Below are 21,757 nucleotides of genomic sequence, written 5' to 3' on the forward strand. Positions count from 1 at the left end.
TTTTACTTTAGTGTTCATCAGGGATAATGGCTTCTAATTTTCTTTTATTGTGTGTTCTTTTCTGCTTTTGGTATAAGGGTAACACTGGCCTTGTGAAATGAGTTGGGAAAATGTTCCCTTCCCTTCTATTTTTGGGATAGTTTGAGAAGGATTGGTATTGAATCATAAAGAATTCGCCAGTGAAGCCCTCTGGTCCTGCATTTTTGTTTGTTGGGAGGTTCTTGATTACTGATTCAATCTTCTTACTAGTAATTGGTGTGTTCATATTTTCTATTTCTTTGTGATTCAGTTTTGGTACGTTGTTCATTGCTGTGAATTTATCCATTTTCTCTAGGTTCTCCAACTTGCTGGCATATAATTGTTCCTAGTAGTGTCTTATAATCCTTTGCATTTCTGTGATATTAGTTGTAAGGTCTCCTCTTTCATTTCTGATTTTCTTTGAGTTCTCTTTTTTTTCTTGATGAGTCTGGATTTGTCAGGTTTGCTTATCTTTTCAAAGAACCAGTTTCTTTGAACTTTTCTGTTGTGTGTTTAGTCTCTATTTCATGTATTTCCACTCTGATCTTTGTTATTTCCTTCCTGCTACTGTGTTTTGTTTCTTGTTCTTCTTGGTTCTTGAGGTGTACAGTCAGGTCGCTGATGTGATATCTGTTCCTAGATGTAGGCATTTACTGCTGTGGATTTCCCTCTCAGAAGTGCTTTGCTGCATCCTATGAATTCTCTGGTGTGCTGTACTTCCATTTTAAGTATTCTGATTTCTTTTTTGACCTAGTGGTTGTTGATGTTGCATTATGTTTTGGTTCTTAAAAAACCTATATGCTTTTTAAAATATAAATATATAGAGCCCTTGGATAGTTATTTTTTTGTATTTTGTTGAGAATTTATAAATGTTGTTTGTGAAAAGACTGTTTTTTTTATATGCACACTTCTTGATACCAGAATACGTTGCTTTGTAAGTTGGGAATTTTATATAATTAATCAAGAGATTGTGTAGGAAGGTATTGAAGTCAAGAGGAAGTGGTTGAGAAAAAACTTATGGAGTAGGTATTTAGCTAAGTCTTAAAAATAGGTAGGTTCATGTTCTTCTTGTGTTAAACATTTAACCAACTTCATACTTGATATATTTCAGGAAAGTAAATAGGGATATGTTGTTTCTATAATGAGTCATGCATATGTGGAATATCTGATTATGGTATTTTATAGTTATGAAATCAATGTTGGATTATAGGAACAGAATATAGATAGTATTTTCTGTTTTGGTAGTTGCAACTTTAATTTTATGTATTTTCATAATTTATTATAATAAATAATAAATGTTTCATCAATATCCACACAGAGTTCCTAAAAGGCATTCAGTATTTTTCTAAGCGTAGATAGTTTGAACTATTAGTGGCTTACTGGGTAATGAAATTGATTTAGACGATTTTGAAATAGCATTTTAAAAATGAAACATAATAAAGATGATTAAAGAACATGTTCTGGGTAAAAATTAATTTTGGGGGCTTTTGTATATGTGTAGCAGTTTGCTGCATAGAAAATGTTTCTTACTGTGATATGGTCCAAATGGTGGCTATTGTTTTAGAGAGCCATTACTTAAAATCTGGTGACGACTTTACTTTTTTTTTTTTTCAATTTAAAAATGTTATTATAATTTTCGCTAATTTTGCATGTTCTTGCAATTGTGGTTTACAAAACAATTAGGAGAATTTAAGCTTATGTTGAAGTTGTTACATGGAAATTAGTGAGAGTCATTACATTTTTTAACTGACATTTTAGTAGCATTGTCAGGTAAGAAATAATGTGAGATGCCTGAGAATCACTATTTAAGCAGTTTTGGCCTTGGTTGGAAAACATTAAAAATATTAACAGCTCATTTTCTTGCTTTTTATGTTATTTTGGTGCCATTTAAACCTAAGATTTTGATTAAGGCATAAGGACCCTCAGAATTAAATTTGGATGTGAAATAACAAAGTGAATTATATTAAAATGATTCCTGGTATTTTATGTACAAATGTTAATGTACATAAGACAATTTATTTTATAAATAGAAGCAAATGTAGTTTAGCTAACTTGTCAAAATTCTACACTAGATTTTCTTGTATCATATGTAATTAAAGTATTGATGATAGTTGTATCATTTCCTAGTTATGAGTCTCAAAGGAATAATTAAATAGCATACTATAATATTTTCATTTTGGCAAAGGGACTTTGTTTATTCATATTTATATCACCACTGCCTATTAGAGACCCAACAAATAATATAATAATATGTCCTAAGCAATGTAAGGAATTGCTTCTTTCTCTAACTGTTCTTTTAGGAGGACATTGATGTTTTTGAAATGCAGAAGCCTCTTATTTTTGTGATGTTTCTCAATATTTATTTTGTTGTTTCTTCATGACAACTTTAGGCTTTGATTTTTTGGCTAGAAAGTATGTAAGTGATGTTGTGGTCTTTGCAGGCTATCACACATGATGAGGCACATGATGTCCATTTGCCACCTCTTAGTGGTTAATTTGGATGTCTTGGTTAAGATGTTGTTTGTTTTTTCCACTGCATAAAACTTTTTTCTTTTGTAACTAAGAAGCAATTGTGGGTAGAAACTTTGTGACTGTGGGTTCCAACTCAAACTTTCCCCACTTATATTTAGGATCCATTGATGATTCTTACTTGAATCAATTTCCCCCTCTTAATTCTGATTTTTACATAATTTCAAACTTAGAGAAAAGTTGCAGCAATAACAGGGAACCTCCATATACACTTGGCCCTTGAACAATATAGAGCTTGGGTGCCAACCCCTTCTCTCACTCCCCTGCATAGTGAAAAATCTGCCTGTCACTTTTCATTCCCCAAAACTTAAAACTTGTTATAGCCTACTGTTGACTGAAACCTTACCAATAACAGTTGATTAATACATATTTTATGTCATATGTATTATATACTGTATTCTTACAATTAAGTAAACTAGAGGAAAGAAAATGTTAAGAAAATCATAAGGAAAATACATGTACTGTACTGTATTTACACCATGTTTATATTATCTGTTTGATGAATTGTGTGTCTATACCCATATCAATACTTGTCTTATATCTGTTTTATGAATTATCTGTCCATACCCATACTAATATTATATCATACAAAACACAGTTTTATTGTGTTTATTGTATTATTGACACTAGACATCAAAAATTAAAAGATAGTGTGAAGAGAAAATCGTATTCCTTTACAGGTATAAGGTTTCATGCATCAATAACAAAGAAGTAGTAATATGATTGCTAGTGTAATCAATGATATTGCTCACGGTAGCCTAGCTCACTAATGAGTGAATTATTATAGAATTTTATGGTATATAGTGTTATACTCATATTAATAATACACTATTGGAAACATTGCATTTTTTTAAAAAACACTTGTGATGATAGGCTGATAGTCATTTTCTCCAATTATGAGAGAGAAAAGCATTCTGTACTGTAATATAATGGTTTGAAAGCCAAGTTATAAAACAGTAAGAAAAATAACACATTATTAATTTTATATAAATACTACTCATGTAAGGATAGGCTATCCACTTCCATACAATTCTTGTACATGATGTTCTACACAGTGAATACTTAGGCATTGATAGTGATGATAACACAAAAACTTCTCATACAGTTCTTGCCATAGTTACTCCGTTGCACAGAAAGACACTCATACACATAGTACAACAGATACATTGATTAACTGTAGGGCATGATGATTACTATCAAGTGGAAGCAGATTGTCATAAAGGTCTTCATTCTTGTCTTCACATTGAATAGACTGGGGAGGAGAAAAGTGGGGATTGGTCTCGTGTCTCAGGGGTGGCAGAGTGGAAGAAGTGGAAGGGCAGGCAGGAGAAGAGGCAGGCATGCTTGGTATAACTTTATGGTAATAATTTCTGTCCCACTTCTTAGCTTTTTCATTTCTCTAAAAATGTTTTTATATGGTACCAAGCCTCCCTCCACACATGCTTTAGTTTCAGTGTCTGTATCATAGAAGGGGCCATGTTATAAGAGAACTCAAAAGCCATCTTGAATAATTGGAGCCCTTCTGTCTGATGTCAGTTTGTTTTCTAGTACTGCTTTTCCTGTGTCTTCTTCCTCACTGTCTGGCACTGGTTTGGAAGTATTCATCTCCATCAAGTCATCTTCTTTTAATTCCTCTGGTGTGGCATCTATTGGCTCTTGAATTTCTCCAGGATCTCTGTCTTGAAACCCTTCACTCCCCCATGCCCTACCACATTTTTTTTTTTTTTTGCCATATCCAAGATGTCTTTCATGATTTTGATCAGCTTTGTTGTAAATTCTGTGAAGTCATGCACAACGTCTGGGCACCTTTTTCTCCAGCAGGAATTTATTGTTTCAGACTTGATCTATTTCACATTTTTTCCTTTAATAATGATGGCATCTTCATTGGTGTGATCTTTCCAGGCTTCCATGATCTTCTCTATCAGGGTTCTCTCCCCGAGCATTGGCAGTCCTTTCCACAGAGCACCGTATGTAACGAGCCTTCGAGGTCCTCATGACCCCCTGCTCTAGAGTCTGAATCAGAGATACTGTGTTTGGGGGCAAGTAAAGTTGACACCTTTGTTGTTGAGCTTATGAGATTCTGGGTGGCCAGGGGCATTGTCCAGGATCAAAAGAACTTTAAAAGGCAGTCCCTTTCTGGCAAGGTCCTTCCTGACCTCAGGGTCAATGCATTGGTGGAACCAATCCAGAAAAGGGGTTCTGGTTGTCCAGGCCTTCTTGTTGTACAGCCAAAAGGCTGGCAGCTGGTGTTTTATCTTTTCCCTCCAAGGCTTGGGGCTCAGCAGCTTTACAGATAAGGGCAGTCCTGGTCATAAACGACACTGTGCTTGCACTAAATTACTGTAGAGTTAGTGTATCCCTTCCTGGATAAAACCATGGTGCTTGCTTCTCTTCCTTACTGATTTGTGGCATTTTTTTTTCCAAAATAGGATACTTTCATCTGCATTAAAAATCTGTTCAGGCAGATCTTTTCTCAATGATTTTTTCAATAGCTTCTGGGAACTTGTTTGCTGCCTCTTGGTAGTCAGAAGCTGCTTCTCTTGTTATTTTGGCATTTTTTTAAACCTCATCTTTTTCTAAAATTATCAAACCATCCTTTGCTGGTACTGAATTCTCCAGCTTCAGATCCTTCACCTTTTGCTTTAAGTTATCATATAATAACTTTGCTTTTTCTCGAATTATTTGTATTAGAGTCTTATAGCACTTACGCTTTCTTAAAGCAATCCTACACCCGCACAAAAGCTGCATGTACAATATGAGATAAAAAGGTACTTGGCAAAAAGTGCAGTGTTTTTGCACCTCCTGGCATAGCTGCAGGGATGGTATCATGAATTTCCTTTCCATTTTTTACAATGGTCATTACACTGGATTCATTTATCCTGAGATGGCAGGCAACCACAGCTGCAGACCTCAATCTATGGTACATATCAATCAATTTAACTTTTTCTTGTAATGTCATGACTTTTCTCTGCTTCTTAGGAGCACTTCAGCATCATTTAGTGGTACTTTGTGTGGGTCTTACGGTGTTATGCAAAGTTTATGGTATTGCACTAAACATGATCAACAATGTGCAGGCACCACAAGGTAGCACTTTTTACTACAATGGGCAGTTTACTGGAGAGAAACTGCTCAGACAGATCATTAGCATCACAAAGAGTTTATGTAGTTACTCACAACACCTGAGCTCAGGGAAGTAGTAGGAGGTGACTGAAATGATTACAGTGGTACACTGTGTGCTGCAGTTAGTTTTATGCACTTATGATTTAATACTGCACCTTTACATTTGTTACATTTCTCTTGACTGTGACTGGCACATACAACCTGTATTAGTGTGTTTTGATAAATTTTAACTTTTTATAATCGTTATAATTGATAAAATGTAACTTTTTAACTTTGTATATTTTGTGGCAGTAAGTAATAAAATAAGCAAGTATATACATGTGTTTTATGCATTCGTGACAAGTTTTTCTTCATATTTTGGATATTTCTAGGCTATATGGCTTCTTTGCAAGCTTTTTGGAAATTGTTATAAATCTCCAAAAAATTTCCCAGTATGTTTATTTTTAAAAATCTGCATATAAGTGGACCCACACAGTTCTAACCTGTGTTGAAGGGACATCTGTACTCTTTACTCCACCAATTGTTTACATTTTTTATATTTAATCTGTAAAATGGGGATAACAATACCAATCTCAAGTAGTGTTGATTTTTCTTGTCTCCTCTCACTGAAGAGTCTGTTTGCTTTGTTTCCTTATTGCTCTGAATAGGTGTAAAGTATTATTTTATAATTCTAGTTATCTTTTCTCTGCCCCCTCACCATTTAAGGTTTCTGACTACTGATCATTTTCTATAAAATTTATATGTGGTGTATGTGCGTACACCCACATAAAAGTTTAGCAGTTTCATTAATTTTAAATTAGCCTTTCATTTGGGCATGGGACAGATATTTTTTAAATACAAAATTAAATAGAAAAAGCTGCAGAATTTAATAAAGCCCACAAATCCTTTTTCGCCATGACTTTTACATTACCTTTCCTTGTACATATTCTTTGATTCATTTCAGTTCAATTCAACAGAAAGATATAGAGTGCTTATTGCATTTAAAGGATACTATATAAAAAATTAGGTGACCAAAATGCCTTTTATTTATAATCCTTTGCAGTTTCTAAAACACTTTGAGGATGCATTATTTTGATACTACCAGTAACTCAGAAAAGTAAATAGTTCAGACAGATTTATTTCCATTTTATATTAGGAAATTGAGATCTTGAAAGATTGTGACTTAACCAGAGTCACATAGCTCATGAGTGACAGCTTAAGCATGAGCCAAAGCATAAGCTTTAAGTTCAGTGCTCTCTTTAATTCTCCCATACCCCCCCTGTGCAGTGACTAGGCATACATTAATTTATGCAAAAGCCTTTCCTCAATGGGGTATGCTTTAATTTATTCACTTAGTATTCATCTTCATTATTTATCTAAAGTGCTTAAAGAACAAGGATAGTATCAGTTAAGTAAGATCAAAACCAGTCGTACAGTTCCATATGGATACCTAGAAGGTGCTTTTCAGTTAAGACAGTGATATGTCTCAAATGCTTCCATGTATAAGAATGGTTGTGACATATTTCTTCCTGGTGTTTTTTGGAGCGTGTATTGCATATGATTTTTGAAATAGTACTGGGATGATATTAGAGACTATGCTTACTATAATCAGCGTTTAAGATCAGTACTTTAAATGCTCTTACTTAACATGCACCATTACATTGATTTTTTACTTGTGGTATTATGGATTATGTCTCTGTAACATCTTCCCCCTTTTCACCCGTAACTTCTAAAAGGTTCAGAGCCAGAAAGCACAGAACTGTGTTTGTATTTTCTCATCACATCCTCTCTCGGACAGATAATACTTCCATTGCTCTATTTCCAGTTTGGCTCATAGTCACTGTCGTGATTCTGGCTGTTGAACAGTCTTTCAAAGTAGCGGTTAGTATTCTGGTTAAGTAAAAGTTGTCGTGAGGCTACCATACTTACCAGTGTAGCTAAGGTACTTTTACATAAACCAGTTATTAGGGTCATTTTGTCAGAGGTGTATGAAAATTGTATTTTACAAAACTTCTCTACATGTTGATAATTGAGATTTACTGGAAATTAAAACTTTACACCCATAATTCTGACATTGGAGAAACCAATAATCTGTCAAGTTCAGTAAAGCCATGGTTTTCTTAATACTATAAAAGAAAACTTTTTTCAGTCTTTACTGGTCTTGTCTTACCTGATTAGATATTGCTGTTGTGTTAATTAATAACTTCAAAGTAAATGTTCTAATTAGTTTCTGTCATAACTGGGAACCATCGTTAGAGTACTTTGAAAAGCGTAACAACACCTGCTCACTAGTAGCTATCAGTTAGTTCTTTGCCTGGCTCTATTCCAGTCTCACTAACTAAATGTGTGAACCTCTTACCATCTGGATACTTGAATTTCCCTATAAACTAAAAAAAAAACAAACCAAAAAAAGCCTTACCTGTGTTCTACCTAACGCAAAGAATTTTGAAAGACTATGGAGGTCATTAAAGTATTCATCACCAATACATGCTGTGTTAAAATTCACAACTATTTAAACATCATTGGCTTTAAAATATGTTATTTTAAAATAGTAATTTATTATAAAACCATGGGCTCTTTGAGTGTACCTCATTGCTTAGTCTTAGAACTTTTATTTTTAGGATAGTGTGTATTTAAAGACCAGTTTTACTATGAGTTTGATAGGGGTAGCCCAAGGCCAATCTAATGAGCCCAAAGGGAGAATTTACAGATATGCAGGTTGAAGGAGCCCTAGAATTGCTTTCCACACAGTACAGGCTGTCTCTGTTCATTCCTGCTTGGAGATTTGCTTAAAGGTGACTCTTTTCTTCCTTCTGTACCATCTGATTCCAGTCTGTGCTTGTCTTTTATAGCTAGAGACAGTTGGATGGCAGCTTAACCTTCAGATGGCCCACTCTACTCAAGCAAAACTAAAATCTCCTCAGGCTGTGTTACAACTAGGAGTGAGCAGTGAAGATTCAAAGGTAAGAAATGCTGTACCATTGAAATGATGTATTTTGTTTATTAGGTCTTATGCTTTATTGTTAGCAGGGTCTTTGCTTTCTGGATTGAAAATTTAAACATAGTTCAATGAAAATTAAACAAGGCTTAACAAATTTATTTGTGACACGTTTTGATGTTAGGTTCACCTATTGCATTATGTACTTGGAGAAGTAGTGTGTCTTGCAAAGTGCTTTTTTTGCAAGAACATTTCATAATGACCTCTTAAATTTTACAATGGAAAAAATTGGTAGTAGCCATATAAAATTATGATTTTAATGTTTGAGGTATTTTTCGATATTTCTGCGTGTTTTGTGTTTTAAACTGAATACATATAGCAGAGGGAATATTGTCCAGCCAATGCCTGGATGAAGTGAGCTGAGTATTATATTTTGTAGGTAGTATGTGTGTGCATGTGTTTAAATCCCAGTTCTTGTAAAATAGAATTTTGGATTAGTTTTACACTGCATGGTGATTTCTCCTTTAGTATTAATTTCAGAAAACTTTAATATGTTATCAAAAGTTAAAGGGTTGTTATGCAGTACTGTAGCATATAGAGAAATACATACTTCAGATATCAATGAAAGCTATTGATTATCTTTTTAAGATTGAGAAGGGAGTGTGACCTGTTTTCCCCTAACTAAATGAGACTTTGTCTCATTTTAAGACAAATAAAATAGAGGTGAGAATCAAGTGGGAGGATCTGAGGAAGGAGTGATGACTGTGACTGAATAGGACCAGAAAATAATAGAAGAAATGTTATTACTTCAAATGGGCATTGAAGGATGGGAATATTCTTCTTTTTTTAGTACTTTCACTATATTACATTATGCACGTTTCTGGCTTTCATAAGAACTGGGACCAGTGCCTAGTCCTGGTTGCATGTCTGCGAAATTTTAGGCAATTGAGTTTGGGTTTTATATGATTTAGTAATTTGTAACAGTGTTTCAAAAGTATCATTTCATTTCACACACTTTCACCAGAAAATAATATAAACTTAGTGGTTAAGTGTTGAACTGGCTGGTATATTATATATGCTCCACAATTTAGTAGCAGTGTAATATGGGCAAGTTACTTAATCTTTATGAGTGTCAGTTTCTTAATCTGTAAAATGGGATAATATTATCTGACCCACAGGGTTTCTTGTGAAGTTTAGATACTCATTGTATGCAAAGCGCTTGGTCCAATTCCGAATATTACGATAAATGCTCAATAGGTGCTTACTGCTACCATCTTCATCATCATCATCAAAACTTTTTTGGGCTGCTGAATTGAATAAATAAATCTCTTTGCTTTAAATCAAAGCTGACACTGAATTTAATTCCTGATGGAAATTAATCTTTTTCTTTCCCATTCATTCTTCTTTCCTTATATTTCTTGATCATATTTGTCATATTTATGCTTACTGGGGGTTGGGGAGAGAAAAGACAGCCTGGAAAGTCCTTTTTTTCTTCTATGAACTAGGGAAGGCAGTCCCTTAGGTTTAGGATGGTAATCTGGAACTCAGTGGTGTAGATGGTATTCCATGAATGGAAGCACACATGATGTATGTACATACATACCTACATTCTCCAAGTAGCTATATACCTTCATTGTTGCATTGCTCATGACTACCATATTCTGAGTAGCTAAATGCAACTTTTTTGAAGGATAAGTTAGAAGGATACTATTTTGACCTATGTTAGGCATACTTCAAACATCACAACTTTGGCATTGCTTGACTTGGGGATGATTGAGTCCTCCTGGCTCCTCTACTCCTCTATTATGTCTTCAGAATATGTCTATGTGTAAGTTATATTTTTAGGCAGTAGAAATGAGTAATGCTTCTGGTAACAGAGTCATATTTTTAATTCATATTATTCAGGAAATCTATACAAATGTAAGATCCAACTCATTTGAGGAATAGGCTTGACTACATTTGTATTTTTGTGCATGTTGCTGCTTTGAAAATTTGAAAGAACATTTGGTTACCCTTACAACTTGCAAAGCTAGAGAACCATTTTCATTATCAAACAGACACTTGGGAAGAAGAGCAGCAGCACACAGTATAAAGGTTATTTTCATTTTGCATGCAAACTTAAGTAAACCTCTTTTCTCAGTATTGCTTGTCTCCCTATAGCGTTATATGGATTTGGCCCCTGTCTCATATCTTCTGGACGACAGACGCGTAGTGGAGTGTACCACCACTGTCACCCTGGAGAGAAACATGCCATCTCCAAGTGATGTGGGCCCTAGCTGTAAAGGAATAGTTTACCATGTCTCTGTTCCCTTAGGGGAACTGCTGCCAGGAAGTTTTACCTTTTCTTTTGTTTACATTCTCCCTGTTTTTATGATCTGGACATCTACTCTTTGTACTTTTGTTACATTTGGTTCCTTGATGTTAATTTGTATGTAGTTCCTGTTATCAAGGACCACATACTGTTTCCCCAAACATTTGCTCTGTTCTGAAATGAGAATTTGGAAGTCCTTGACAAGTTGGAATATTAGGTAAAAGGAGCAGGAGTTTGTTTTGAAAACCAAGTTTGTTAAAGGAAGGGAGAGCTTTTACTAAAAGGAACATTAAAAGTTATCACTGGTTAGTTTGTGATGCAAGGCATCAAGTACAAAGTTGTCATACTTAGTGAAATTGGCATCTGTTTAAAGCAGGAAGCATTAGGCAAAATTCTCTTAGATGTGTGTTTTACAGGGTAGTTATCCTGAAAATATACATATATTAAAATATTTTCTGAGAGGATTAGAGTCAGTGAAAATTGTGAGAGAATATTTGGGTGGTATTTAACTTTTGAGCTGCTAAACTGAAAACTAATTCTCTGAAGAGTGTGTTTTGAGAATCTCTTTTCATTCACTTCCAACATACACGTGGTAGCCTGCATGAAGTTTTAATTGCTATCACATTAGATAACATTGTTGTACTGGTCTCCTTTCTTTTAGAACATTTTTGTCTCAAGGCTTTCCTGTTTTGCTGCTAATTTTATCATGAATACTGGACAATTGTAGCTTTTCCTACAGTCTTTTGATATATATTCTAGTTGTTTTCAGTGAATTGTCTTAGTATGTGTCTACTGCATTTAACAAAGTAAGATTATTTTCCTACTCTACAGATACTTCAAAACAAATTTTGTTTTTTGGTTTATTTCATTAGGGGGCAGTAAAGCGCTTTGCTTGCCTAACCTCGGCATTCAGTGTTATTTGAAATAGCATTCAAAATAATTTGTGAAGTCAGTAGTTGTGAGAAATGCTAAGTGTTCACATTTCTAATGTGTATGTGTCAATAGAATTCTCGTTTCCATCAACAAAATTAATGCCTATTAATCAGATGTATAGAAAAAATAAATGACGTCATCATGATTTCAGTGTTTGTTAATTTGTATGTGATCATGTGCCAAATGACATTTATTAAAAAGCCTTTTAGGCTGTTGCCTTTTGGGTTACATTCTGTCACTTATATTAGTTTATTTATGAGAAAAGTGAGTAAACTAATCTCCAAGATAGGTGAATGACTCTGTTATAATGGTTATAGTGTAACTAGTTAAAGGCTAATCATAGTTGAAATTTCTTTATTTATAGAGAATAGCAATACATATGTAACAAGTGTCGGTAATTCTGAAGGACATCAACACTTTAACTTTGGATACCGTAAAAACACTAAAATATTTAAATTTTGCTATTAATCTTGCATTATTGCATTTTCCCCAGCAAATTTGCTGTTCCAGAGAAACATGTTTTGTTAATACAGTGATTATAAATTTTTTTTTGGTACATCTTTTAAGAAAGATTGTGTTTCATTCTTTTTTCTTCTTTTTTTGAAACAACTGGGATAAAATCACCTTGACACAACAACTTTCATTTATCTTAATGTTAAATTGGATTATGCTCAGGTTGCAAAAGGTATTTCATGGGATTGGGACTTCCAATGCCAATTTTTTGGGTTAGAGGTCTTCATTCTTATTGCTCACATATATGAAAAATTCTAGTTGGAGTGAGAAAAAGGGGGAAAAAACCCCATTTTTTAGTTCCTACTCTATGCTAGACATGGTATTACCTTCTTTAATATTTAAAACACCTCTTCCAGGTATGAATTCTTATCTTTATTTTATAGATAGATAGAGAAATGGAAATGCATATAAGTTAAATTATTTTTCTAGGCTATATAACAATAAAGAGCAGAGCCAGGATTTGAAACCAGGCAATTTTATTTCAGAGTCCTGTGCTATAATTCATTGCTAGGATACTGGGTCACCTTGTTTATTTAACAGTTTAGCAGTTGATCCTGTAATACGTGTATATGTTTCAAAGTACTGAAAGCTGTTCTAAAATGCAGCGATTGTTTTGTTATTGTTTTCGTGTAATTATAGTTGTATGGATTTTAAATTTCCTTTTCCTTTTCATTTATTTGATTAAATTGAAACAATTTTACACTTTTAGTCCTAATATACACTTTTATGTAGAAGTAAATTTGTATGTTTTGATGTTATCTCAGTTCTGTAGAGGATGCATTTATTGACATACTGTATTGGTAAGGGTTATGTGACATCATTGATGTTGATGTCTTATGAACAAAGAAATAGACTATATCATTAAAAAGAAAACATATCCTAGATCTATTATGACAGATTTCTCAGTAAGAAAAATATGTATGTTGTTCAAATCATGAAATTGTGTATAAAAAAATTAAAGTGTTTTGCTTTCTTTAGAAGTTTGTATTGACTGATTGTGAAGGACCTTCAGATGTTTCTGAGGTACCCATGAGAGGTCTGAATTTTAGGAATTTTGTGTTTTTATTAAGCTAACCTGTGTAGTGAATATATTTCAGCATACTCCCTTGATAATCTGAATTTATTTTTTTCTCTGTTATTATAGCTGTATGTATTTATAATAGATATTTTGGAAATACAGGAGAAAAAAGTTAAGGCCAAATATAATTCCAGTACCCACAACATTGTTCCATTTTGCCATAGGGACCTTCCAGTTGTTTTTTTCTATGCACCTATTAACTGATGTGATTTTTTAAAAATAGTGAATTTTTGTACTTTTGTCTAAGGAAAAAGAATTGAAGCTTTATTATTACTGTTCATTACTAGATATGATTATGAGAAGATAATTTCATTCATCAATCAGATATTTTTCCTTTTTGATAATTAGTAATTTACTCCTTTTTCTACAGAATACTATCTGGTAGTCTGAAGAGACATTCTACAAAGTTTTGGGCTTTTAAATCACTGATTTTGATCAGAAGTTTTATAAAATGAGCTTTGTCTCTAGCGGTTCTGTGTTAAACTCACTTTCATATGTATTAGTTGGGATGGTTATTAAGGGTTCAGAAAATTTTTAAAACAGGTCAGTGGTTTTTCTTCTCAAATGAGATGATTGATGAATACATACTGTTTTTTTAAAAAAATTGTAGTTCTTTTTTTATTACCTAAGTTGTGAATGTTTATTAGAGAAAACTTGAAAATTATAGAGCTATGGAAAGAAAAACTCATAGGATACCAATCTATTTGATCTCTTTTGTTTCAGTGTCTATTCTATGGACACTTTCTTTTCGAGAGTCTGAGCATATGACATCTTTGGTTTTATAATCTGCTTTTTTCACTTAACTTTATAACAAGCCTTTTCTGTAGTCCTTCCAACTCATCACTCATTTACTTTTAGACTGCATCATATTTTGGCTGTAACATACTATCATTTCCTACTGATTCTTCTATTGTCAAAAAGTGGGTTTGTTTCTAGTATTTTCCTATTGTAATAAACATTTTTGTGTATATATCCATAGTAGGTGCTCAGTAAACTATTGAATCACAAATGAGTAAATGAATAAAGCCTCCTTGGTATTTAGGGTTATTTCCCAGGAATTTAATTACTGGGTGAAAGTGTGTAAGTCAAACAATTGTCTTAGTATAGTGTGATAAATGGCTTAACATAATCATTTTGAGAGCACACCTGGAAATGCAGAGGTTACATTTAAAAAATGTAAGAGCTTCTGGTGAAAGATGTAACATTACTGTTGCAAAAGTATATTGTTTGATAACTAGTTAATTACTTTGGATAAGTTTAGGAGACCAGTAAAATGCCCAGTTATTTTTGTAATATTATTGAGCCCTTTCTTTTACAATTTCCTTATTCTCTTAGTGTACAAATTAAACAAGCTTTTGTTTTTTGTGTTTTATTGTAGAACATGTAGAAGCAGTCTGATCAAATATCTAGCAGTTAGAGAAAATAGAAACAACTTTTATTTGTTAGATAATTGCCCATATACTTTGGAAACAAAGCCTGGTTTTTTGGAATCAAATTTAAGTCCTCCTAAGGCTTAGTGGCTCTACTTTTCTGATTCTTAAATTTGTTTTGTAACTTTTTCATTGAGATGAATTTCTCAATGATAGTACCCCTCAAGATGTCATGTTCTCTATTAAGAGCAATACAAAAATGCCTTTCCTCAATGTATTTTTTGTTTTGTGCTTAATATGCGTTTCTAAAAGGTCTTATATATTCAAGTGTATGGAAGTATTCAGATCATCTGTGTGTAGCTCCTTGGTATCTCAAAGGGAACCCCCTGTATGTGTGTGAATGTGTGTGTGTGTGTGTGTATGTAAGCTTTTTCCCATATTGCAGACTGCCAATGGAAAATCTACATTTACCCATGATAAGACTTCATAAGCTAACAAAAATATTGTTTTAGACACACTATCTTTGATAAGTAAAAACAAACAAAATATGTGATCAGAGTATGATAGAATTTAGTATTCATGTGGAGAAAATGATAAAAGAGTCTTGGAGGAGAAAATCTTAAAAAAAAAATCCAGAAAGTTCATGCATTTAAGTTTAAAAATTACCTTTTTACTAAAATTCCTTTTAAAATTTTGTGGAACTCCAAACAAAATAGGCAAACAAATAATATCACCCTCACTTGTCTTTGCTAGCTTCTGAACTGTTTAAATATTTGAAATCGAGGAGCAGTTGACAATTGTAGAATTGAGTAGAATATGTTTAGAAGTACCTTTAAGTTTTCTTTGTTGTATTTTTATGGATTAGAAATGATAATGTAAGTGAGTGGCATATTTTGAAGTAAAGTGTTAATAAATTAGGTATCTGAGCAAATAAACTGCTGATAAGTTCAAAGTTCAAAAATTAAATTAGCAATATTTTTTAAATGGCTTGAATTCAATTGAAGAAATATTTATTAAATATTTATCATGTATGAGGTACTAGGCAAGGTATTAGTGATATACACAGGTTTTATTTTCCATCATGCAGCCGTGGTCTAGCAGGGAATACACATATTAAGCCAGTAAAAAAAAGTTTAGTGACTATTACAAAAGAGGAAATACATAGAAATGTGGAAACTAACAAACAGTAAGTAGTTGGGAGACTGTGACAGGAGGAAAGAGGATGTGAAAAAGGCTAGAGGCTTCTCTTTTGAGTTGAGTATGAGGGAGCTTAGATATCCAGGTGAAGACTGTGTGGTTGGCAGTCTGGGGCTTGGGAGAAAATTGTAGACTAGAAATTGAGATTTGGAAAGCACTCAGGTTTTGATTATAACTTCAGTCATGAGAATGAAAGAGATTAATCGCTTAGGGAGAGAGAATAGAACCTTATTGACTCCTAAATTTAATAGGCAGATAGAATTGGAGTTGCTTATGACAGTGATTGGGAAGGAGCAGCCAGAGGGAGACCAACAGAAGAGAGCATTTCTTGAAAGGCAAATTGTGTCACATGCTGCTAAGAGGTGAGAGAGAGAGAGAAAAAAAGATACTAATTCACAGCTGTGAATTAGGTACTAAGATTTTCCCTAGTTTGTAGCTCAAGAAGCTGAGGTTCAGTGGTTAAATACCTTGGTCTAGATTGGATGCTAGAAAGTGATGCAGCCAATATTTGAGTACATCTGACTTAATAGCCTGAATTTACAATCACTATAGAGTGGTAAAAAAGAAAAGTGAATTTCTGCCGTGGAGGTCATTGGTGATCACTGTGTGGGCAGGAGATGGAGGTGGTTCAAGATGGAGGGTCCTGCTGAATGCTGCTGAGAGGTCAAGGAGCAGAACAGACGTAACAAGTGGATTTGGTAGGTGGGCTTCTCTTATGACCATGACTGTTGTAATCTCAATTAGAATTGAGAGGAGAAGAAACCTGACTGGAGTAAACTGAGGAAAGAATAAGGGGAGAGAGAGTGAAAGCAACCATATAACCCTTGAAGAAGCAGAGAAATAGAATGGTCAAGGTAGGGGAATGTGGGTTCAGTGACTGGAGATGTTAGAGGAGGGTTGTATGTTGATGCCATAGGTCCACTGGGGGAGAGGTGGCTGATGCGGGACAGAGGGGGATATGAGTTCCTTGAGAAAGTGAGAAGACCCAAGGCCTGGAGCACAAATGGAAGCACTGGACTTTAATGGGAGAGGGAAAGGAGAGTGAGGGTTAGGCAGGTAGTTTTGGTGGTGGAAGGGAAAGTTGTGTCTGACTGCTTCTGCTTTCTCAATGCAGTTATTAGTTGTGTGGTGGATAGGTCTTGGAGGTTTGAGAACAGAGGAGAAAGTATGAAATAGTTCCTTTGGATATTGGGAATGAAACGGACTAGGTATTTTAAGCTCTTTCACTGTCACTGAATAGTAATGATTGAGATTTCTGGCCATTAGAGATTTCTGGCCATGAATTTGAAATGAGAACTGTTGGTGGATTGTACTTTTTTTCTTTGTCTGTTTTTAGTTGCTGTTTTTTGGTGCAGATGTGCAGCAGGTGGATAATTGAGTTTAATCAGGGTTTCTCCTTTGCCAGGTGCATCAGATGAAGAGAGAAAGGCACAGAGGAAAGTATGTATACAAGGGAGTGATTTCAGTGATTGACAGTGGATTCTAAATCTGGTCTGGTGGAAAGTGAGGGTAATAGTGTTTGTTGTGGGCATAGGGTGCTGGAGAGTGAGAAATTGATGGCATATAGAACTGGAAACTGGTCATAGTCCCCTACAGTAGTTTGTGGTACAGAGGAACCTCAGATAGACACATGAGCTCTAGGACCATCAGGGACTTTTTATTTGAATCTTCAGACCTCTGTAACTTGTTCAGGTGTATTCTGTATCCTTTGACATGGAGAAATGTGTAGAATAGAAGCTGATATATGGTCTTGCCTGAACTCTTGTCCCTGTGTTAACTTGGAAACTTGAAGTGGTCTAAATAGATGAAGATTTGCTCCATATCCTAGGAGTTCTTAATGTGGGGCCAGTGGTTATTCCTTAATCTGTTGCTTCCTTGGTTGATGATATACTTGAGCATCTGCTGGGAAATACTGGAGTAGTTCATAATGAGCTCTCCATACCAATGATACAGTAGCTAAGAATCAGTAGAAATGTGCATGTTTTGTATCTCTGTTGAATTTATTAGTTTTGGAGTATCATTGCTGATTTTCTGAATTGCTTTTCTAAATCTAGTATTCTGATTTTGGGATAGTTTTAAAAATTTTAGATTCAAGACAAAGTTGCCTAGATTAAGTTTTTTTATGAGTAAATTGCATTATTGAGTAATGAATTCAACCCTACTAATATTGGCAAAAAAAGACTTGACAAGCCCTTTCCTTTCCTGGCATAGTTTAAATGAGATTTTAAGCATGTTTGGTGTTACCATGTGAATGCTTAAATATATCTTTAATGGATTATGCTAATTACATTTCTTTCAGAGTTTTTTCTTTATATGAGGATTATTTAGAGGAAATTAAACTCATATGAAGAGGAGAAATCACATTTACTGTATAATATATTTCTCAGAACAAATTATTGGGCATTGTGGGGAAAATGGAAGTTCCTATGGCCAGGATCCTCATCTGACCCTAAACTACTTGATGATGTAATTGGCCTACTGCTAGGCTACTGCTTCCACACCCAGGGGCAAGGAGCTTCTATTGACTGAGTCACTATATAAAGAGCTCTGCCCAGTGCTCTGGGCGAGGCAGAGAGGAAGGAGGATTACAGACGTGCAGACTGTCAGATGCAGACATGATTCTAGTGCTCCACCTACCTCCAGGAGAATAAAGCCAGGTATAAACCCTTTTACCCCAGGAATGTTCTGTTGTCATTTCTCAGTCTCACCAAATCCATAGTGAAATTGCTGAAGCTGAAACCCTCAGGCGTTATAGGTGTTATTGGCTATTTTTATGGTATTGGGAAAAATTGAAAGATGTTTTTAATAGGTTCACATATAAAATCTCTTTATGTTGGTTTTGGGTTTTTTGAGCTTTTCAAGAAACTTTCTTTGATATTTATGACCTCAAATTATGTAATCTTCAAAAAATCTCATGTCTGTATATAAAATGTATATAAAATGCTTTAAAGGTTCAGTCATATCCTTAGATCTTACATCACCTGACCTGTTATTTGGAAAAGTGGCCATCTCAAGATGCCTAATGATTGACTATTTTCTTGTTTGTATTTAGCATCAGCTCAGCATCTCCAGTTCTGTATTTTTGTTCTATATCTGGGTGATATGTTTGAGAGTCTCAAGGCAACTGTTCAGTCAGTACACACAGAATAATCAATTTAAGTCACTTTACATATAATGGAAAATGATATCCATAGGCATAGATGAACAGAAGGGTAGAAATAGGGTTGGGGAAACAGTATTATCCTCATTTTACGACTTACCCCACATTTTGCTACTCTTAGCCAAAACAAGAGACAGAATATAATCTAATTTTTAAAAACCCTGATAACTTGCTTGTTTCAGAAGAGTTTTGTCTCTAAGTCTAATTAATGAAGTAATAGATGATACACAAATTATAAAATGTCATATTTTGTTTTTAAAACTTGTTCGTATTATCTGAAGTTTATATGAAATTTGCTCATAGTCAGTAATTGTTTTTATAACATCAGTGAAACTCTGTATATTTGTTGTTCTTTTGCAGTGGTTAACCAAAACATATAGCTGACAAATTACACATACTGGGTGAACATGAGATGTAATAATAAGTGAATGTGCAGAAATTTTTGTTTATAAATTTTGTTCTTAAGGAATTTCAATTTTCTCTTTGTTTTGTACTTTTCTAAATTTACATAAGTAATAATTTTCTACATTGTAGAAAAATCAATATAAATATAAAATATAAGAAAATAAAATTCATCTACAATCCTACCTAAAGATAATAATTTTGAATGATGTATTTAATTGGTATATAGCTTTCCAAATCTATCCATTATAAACTAATCTTCCCCCATGGAATATTGGATTGTAAAATATCTTTCATTGTCAATAGATGAACTTTTACTCAGCAACACCATTTTAAATGGCTGCATAGTATTCTGTTGTTTATGTGTTCCACCTTCCTATTTCTTCTTTTGGTAATTACGGTTTATTTTTCAAGTAATCATTCAGCATACATTTGCTTTTAAGGCCATATATAAACCATTTGATAGACACTAACACATTGGGTAGTTAAAGTGAGGGAAGTAAATATTAGAAATACTTCCCATGTGTTAGAGAATTCTAGAGTATTGAATTCTGGAGTATTGAATTTTGATTGCAGGGTAAATTATCTTTTCCAGGGATTATAATGTTTGGGCATATAATTTGGAATGGCTTTTAAGATTGTGTATGTGTTTATTAATTTCATGAAGTTCTCAAATGGAGAGTATTTTCTTTCCTCACTTCTTCTCTGTCTTTCCCCTTCATTCTTTCTTTATAATGGAGCAGAAATGCAGTTTCTTTGAGAGGCATCCCGTTTTATCTTGAGGAGTTCCAACTCATCTATCTTAAAAGGGTAATTTTATCCAAACTTAAAATGCTGCCACTTCCTTAAGAAGGGCCATATAATAAATAATCCAAAATAACCCCTTTGTAATTGTCAGCAGTAAAACAAATAGCATTATCCACGTACAGCTTTATTTATGGAATGAGCAAAGGCTTATATAATTTGCAAGCAAAAAGTGTTCTTAGATTTAGTAATGGGTTCTTAGATGTGACACCAAAAGCACAAACAAAAAAATAGAAATTGGATTTCATCAAAATTAATATCCTTTGGTGCACAGAAGTTTTTATGAGGAAAATGAAAACATAACCTAAATAATGGGAGAAAATATTTGCCAATCAAATATCTGACAAGGAATTATTATCTAGCATATGTAAGAAAGTCATACAGCTCAACAATAAAAAGGCAAACAGTTCAAATAATAAATGGGCAAAGAACTTGGATAGACATTTCTCCAAAGAAGATACACAAATGGCCAAGAAGCATAGGAAAAGATACTCAACACCACTAGTCAGTAGGGAAATGCAGATCAAAACCACATGAGATACTACTTCTCAGCTATTAGGATGGCTCTAATATAAAAGAAAGAAAAATAACAGGCATTGGTGAAGATGTGGAGAACTTAGGACCCTTACACATTGCTGATGGGAATGTAAAATGTTTCAGCCACTGTGAGAGATAATTTGGCAGTTCCTCTGAAATTCAAGCATAGACTTATCATGTGACTCCACAATTCCACTCCTAGATACATACCCAGAAGAACTGGAAACATGGACTCAATGTGTTTATAACAGTACTAATCACAGTAGCCAAAAGGTGGAAACAACCCAAATGTCCATCAGTGGAAGAATGGATAAACAAATTGTGGTACTTATGTACAATGGTATATTAATGATCCATGAAAAGGAATGAAGTTCTGATATGTAGTACAATCTAGGTGAACCTCAAAAACATTTTGCTTAGTAAAGGAAACGAGATACAAAAGGTCACATATTACGTGATTCCATTTATATAAAATATCCAGGATCAAGCAGATTGGGAGTTGCCAGGGCCTGGTGGCAGGGAAGAATGGGGAGTGACAGCTTGAAGGTTGTTTCTTTTTGGGGTAATGAAAATGTTGTGAAATTAGATAGTGATTTGGTTGCACAATATTGTGAATGTATTGCAAGCCACTGATTATATATGTTAAAAATGATTAAAGCAGTAAATTTTAGAGAGATTGAGAGAGAATGGGGGAGACCAACTTTAGGAATATTTCAACCTTCTAAGTTTACTGATGAGAAAACTCAGACCCAGTGAGGTAAGGATTTGTCAGTTGATTATTGGCACAGCCAGATTAGATCCTGGACTGATACAGTGGAAGGGAGATTGGGTTTAAAATGAGAGGACTAAGTTTAAATTCTTAGATTAT

The 21,757-nt window shown here is 34.1% G+C and overlaps 1 protein-coding gene across 9 annotated transcripts in view; it reads left to right on the forward strand.

The window, feature by feature from the left end:
• The window catches only part of COMMD10 (COMM domain containing 10), a 185,700-nt gene that overhangs the window by 40,505 nt on the left and 123,438 nt on the right, over window positions 1-21,757 (forward strand). For 7 of the 9 annotated variants that reach the window (XM_036894603.2, XM_036894602.2, XM_036894604.2 and 4 more), the window contains exon 5: window positions 8,499-8,609. The exons of 1 other annotated variant lie outside the window; for it this stretch is intronic. In XM_036894603.2, coding sequence (XP_036750498.2) covers window positions 8,499-8,609 — 111 coding nt within the window. Of the gene's footprint in view, window positions 1-8,498; window positions 8,610-13,789; window positions 14,295-21,757 lie in introns of those variants that run through there. One more of the 9 variants, XM_036894605.2, reaches the window with a different exon arrangement.

The sequence above is a fragment of the Manis pentadactyla genome, chromosome 13, assembly GCF_030020395.1.
Source record: "Manis pentadactyla isolate mManPen7 chromosome 13, mManPen7.hap1, whole genome shotgun sequence".
Taxonomy (NCBI): Eukaryota; Metazoa; Chordata; class Mammalia; order Pholidota; family Manidae; genus Manis; species Manis pentadactyla.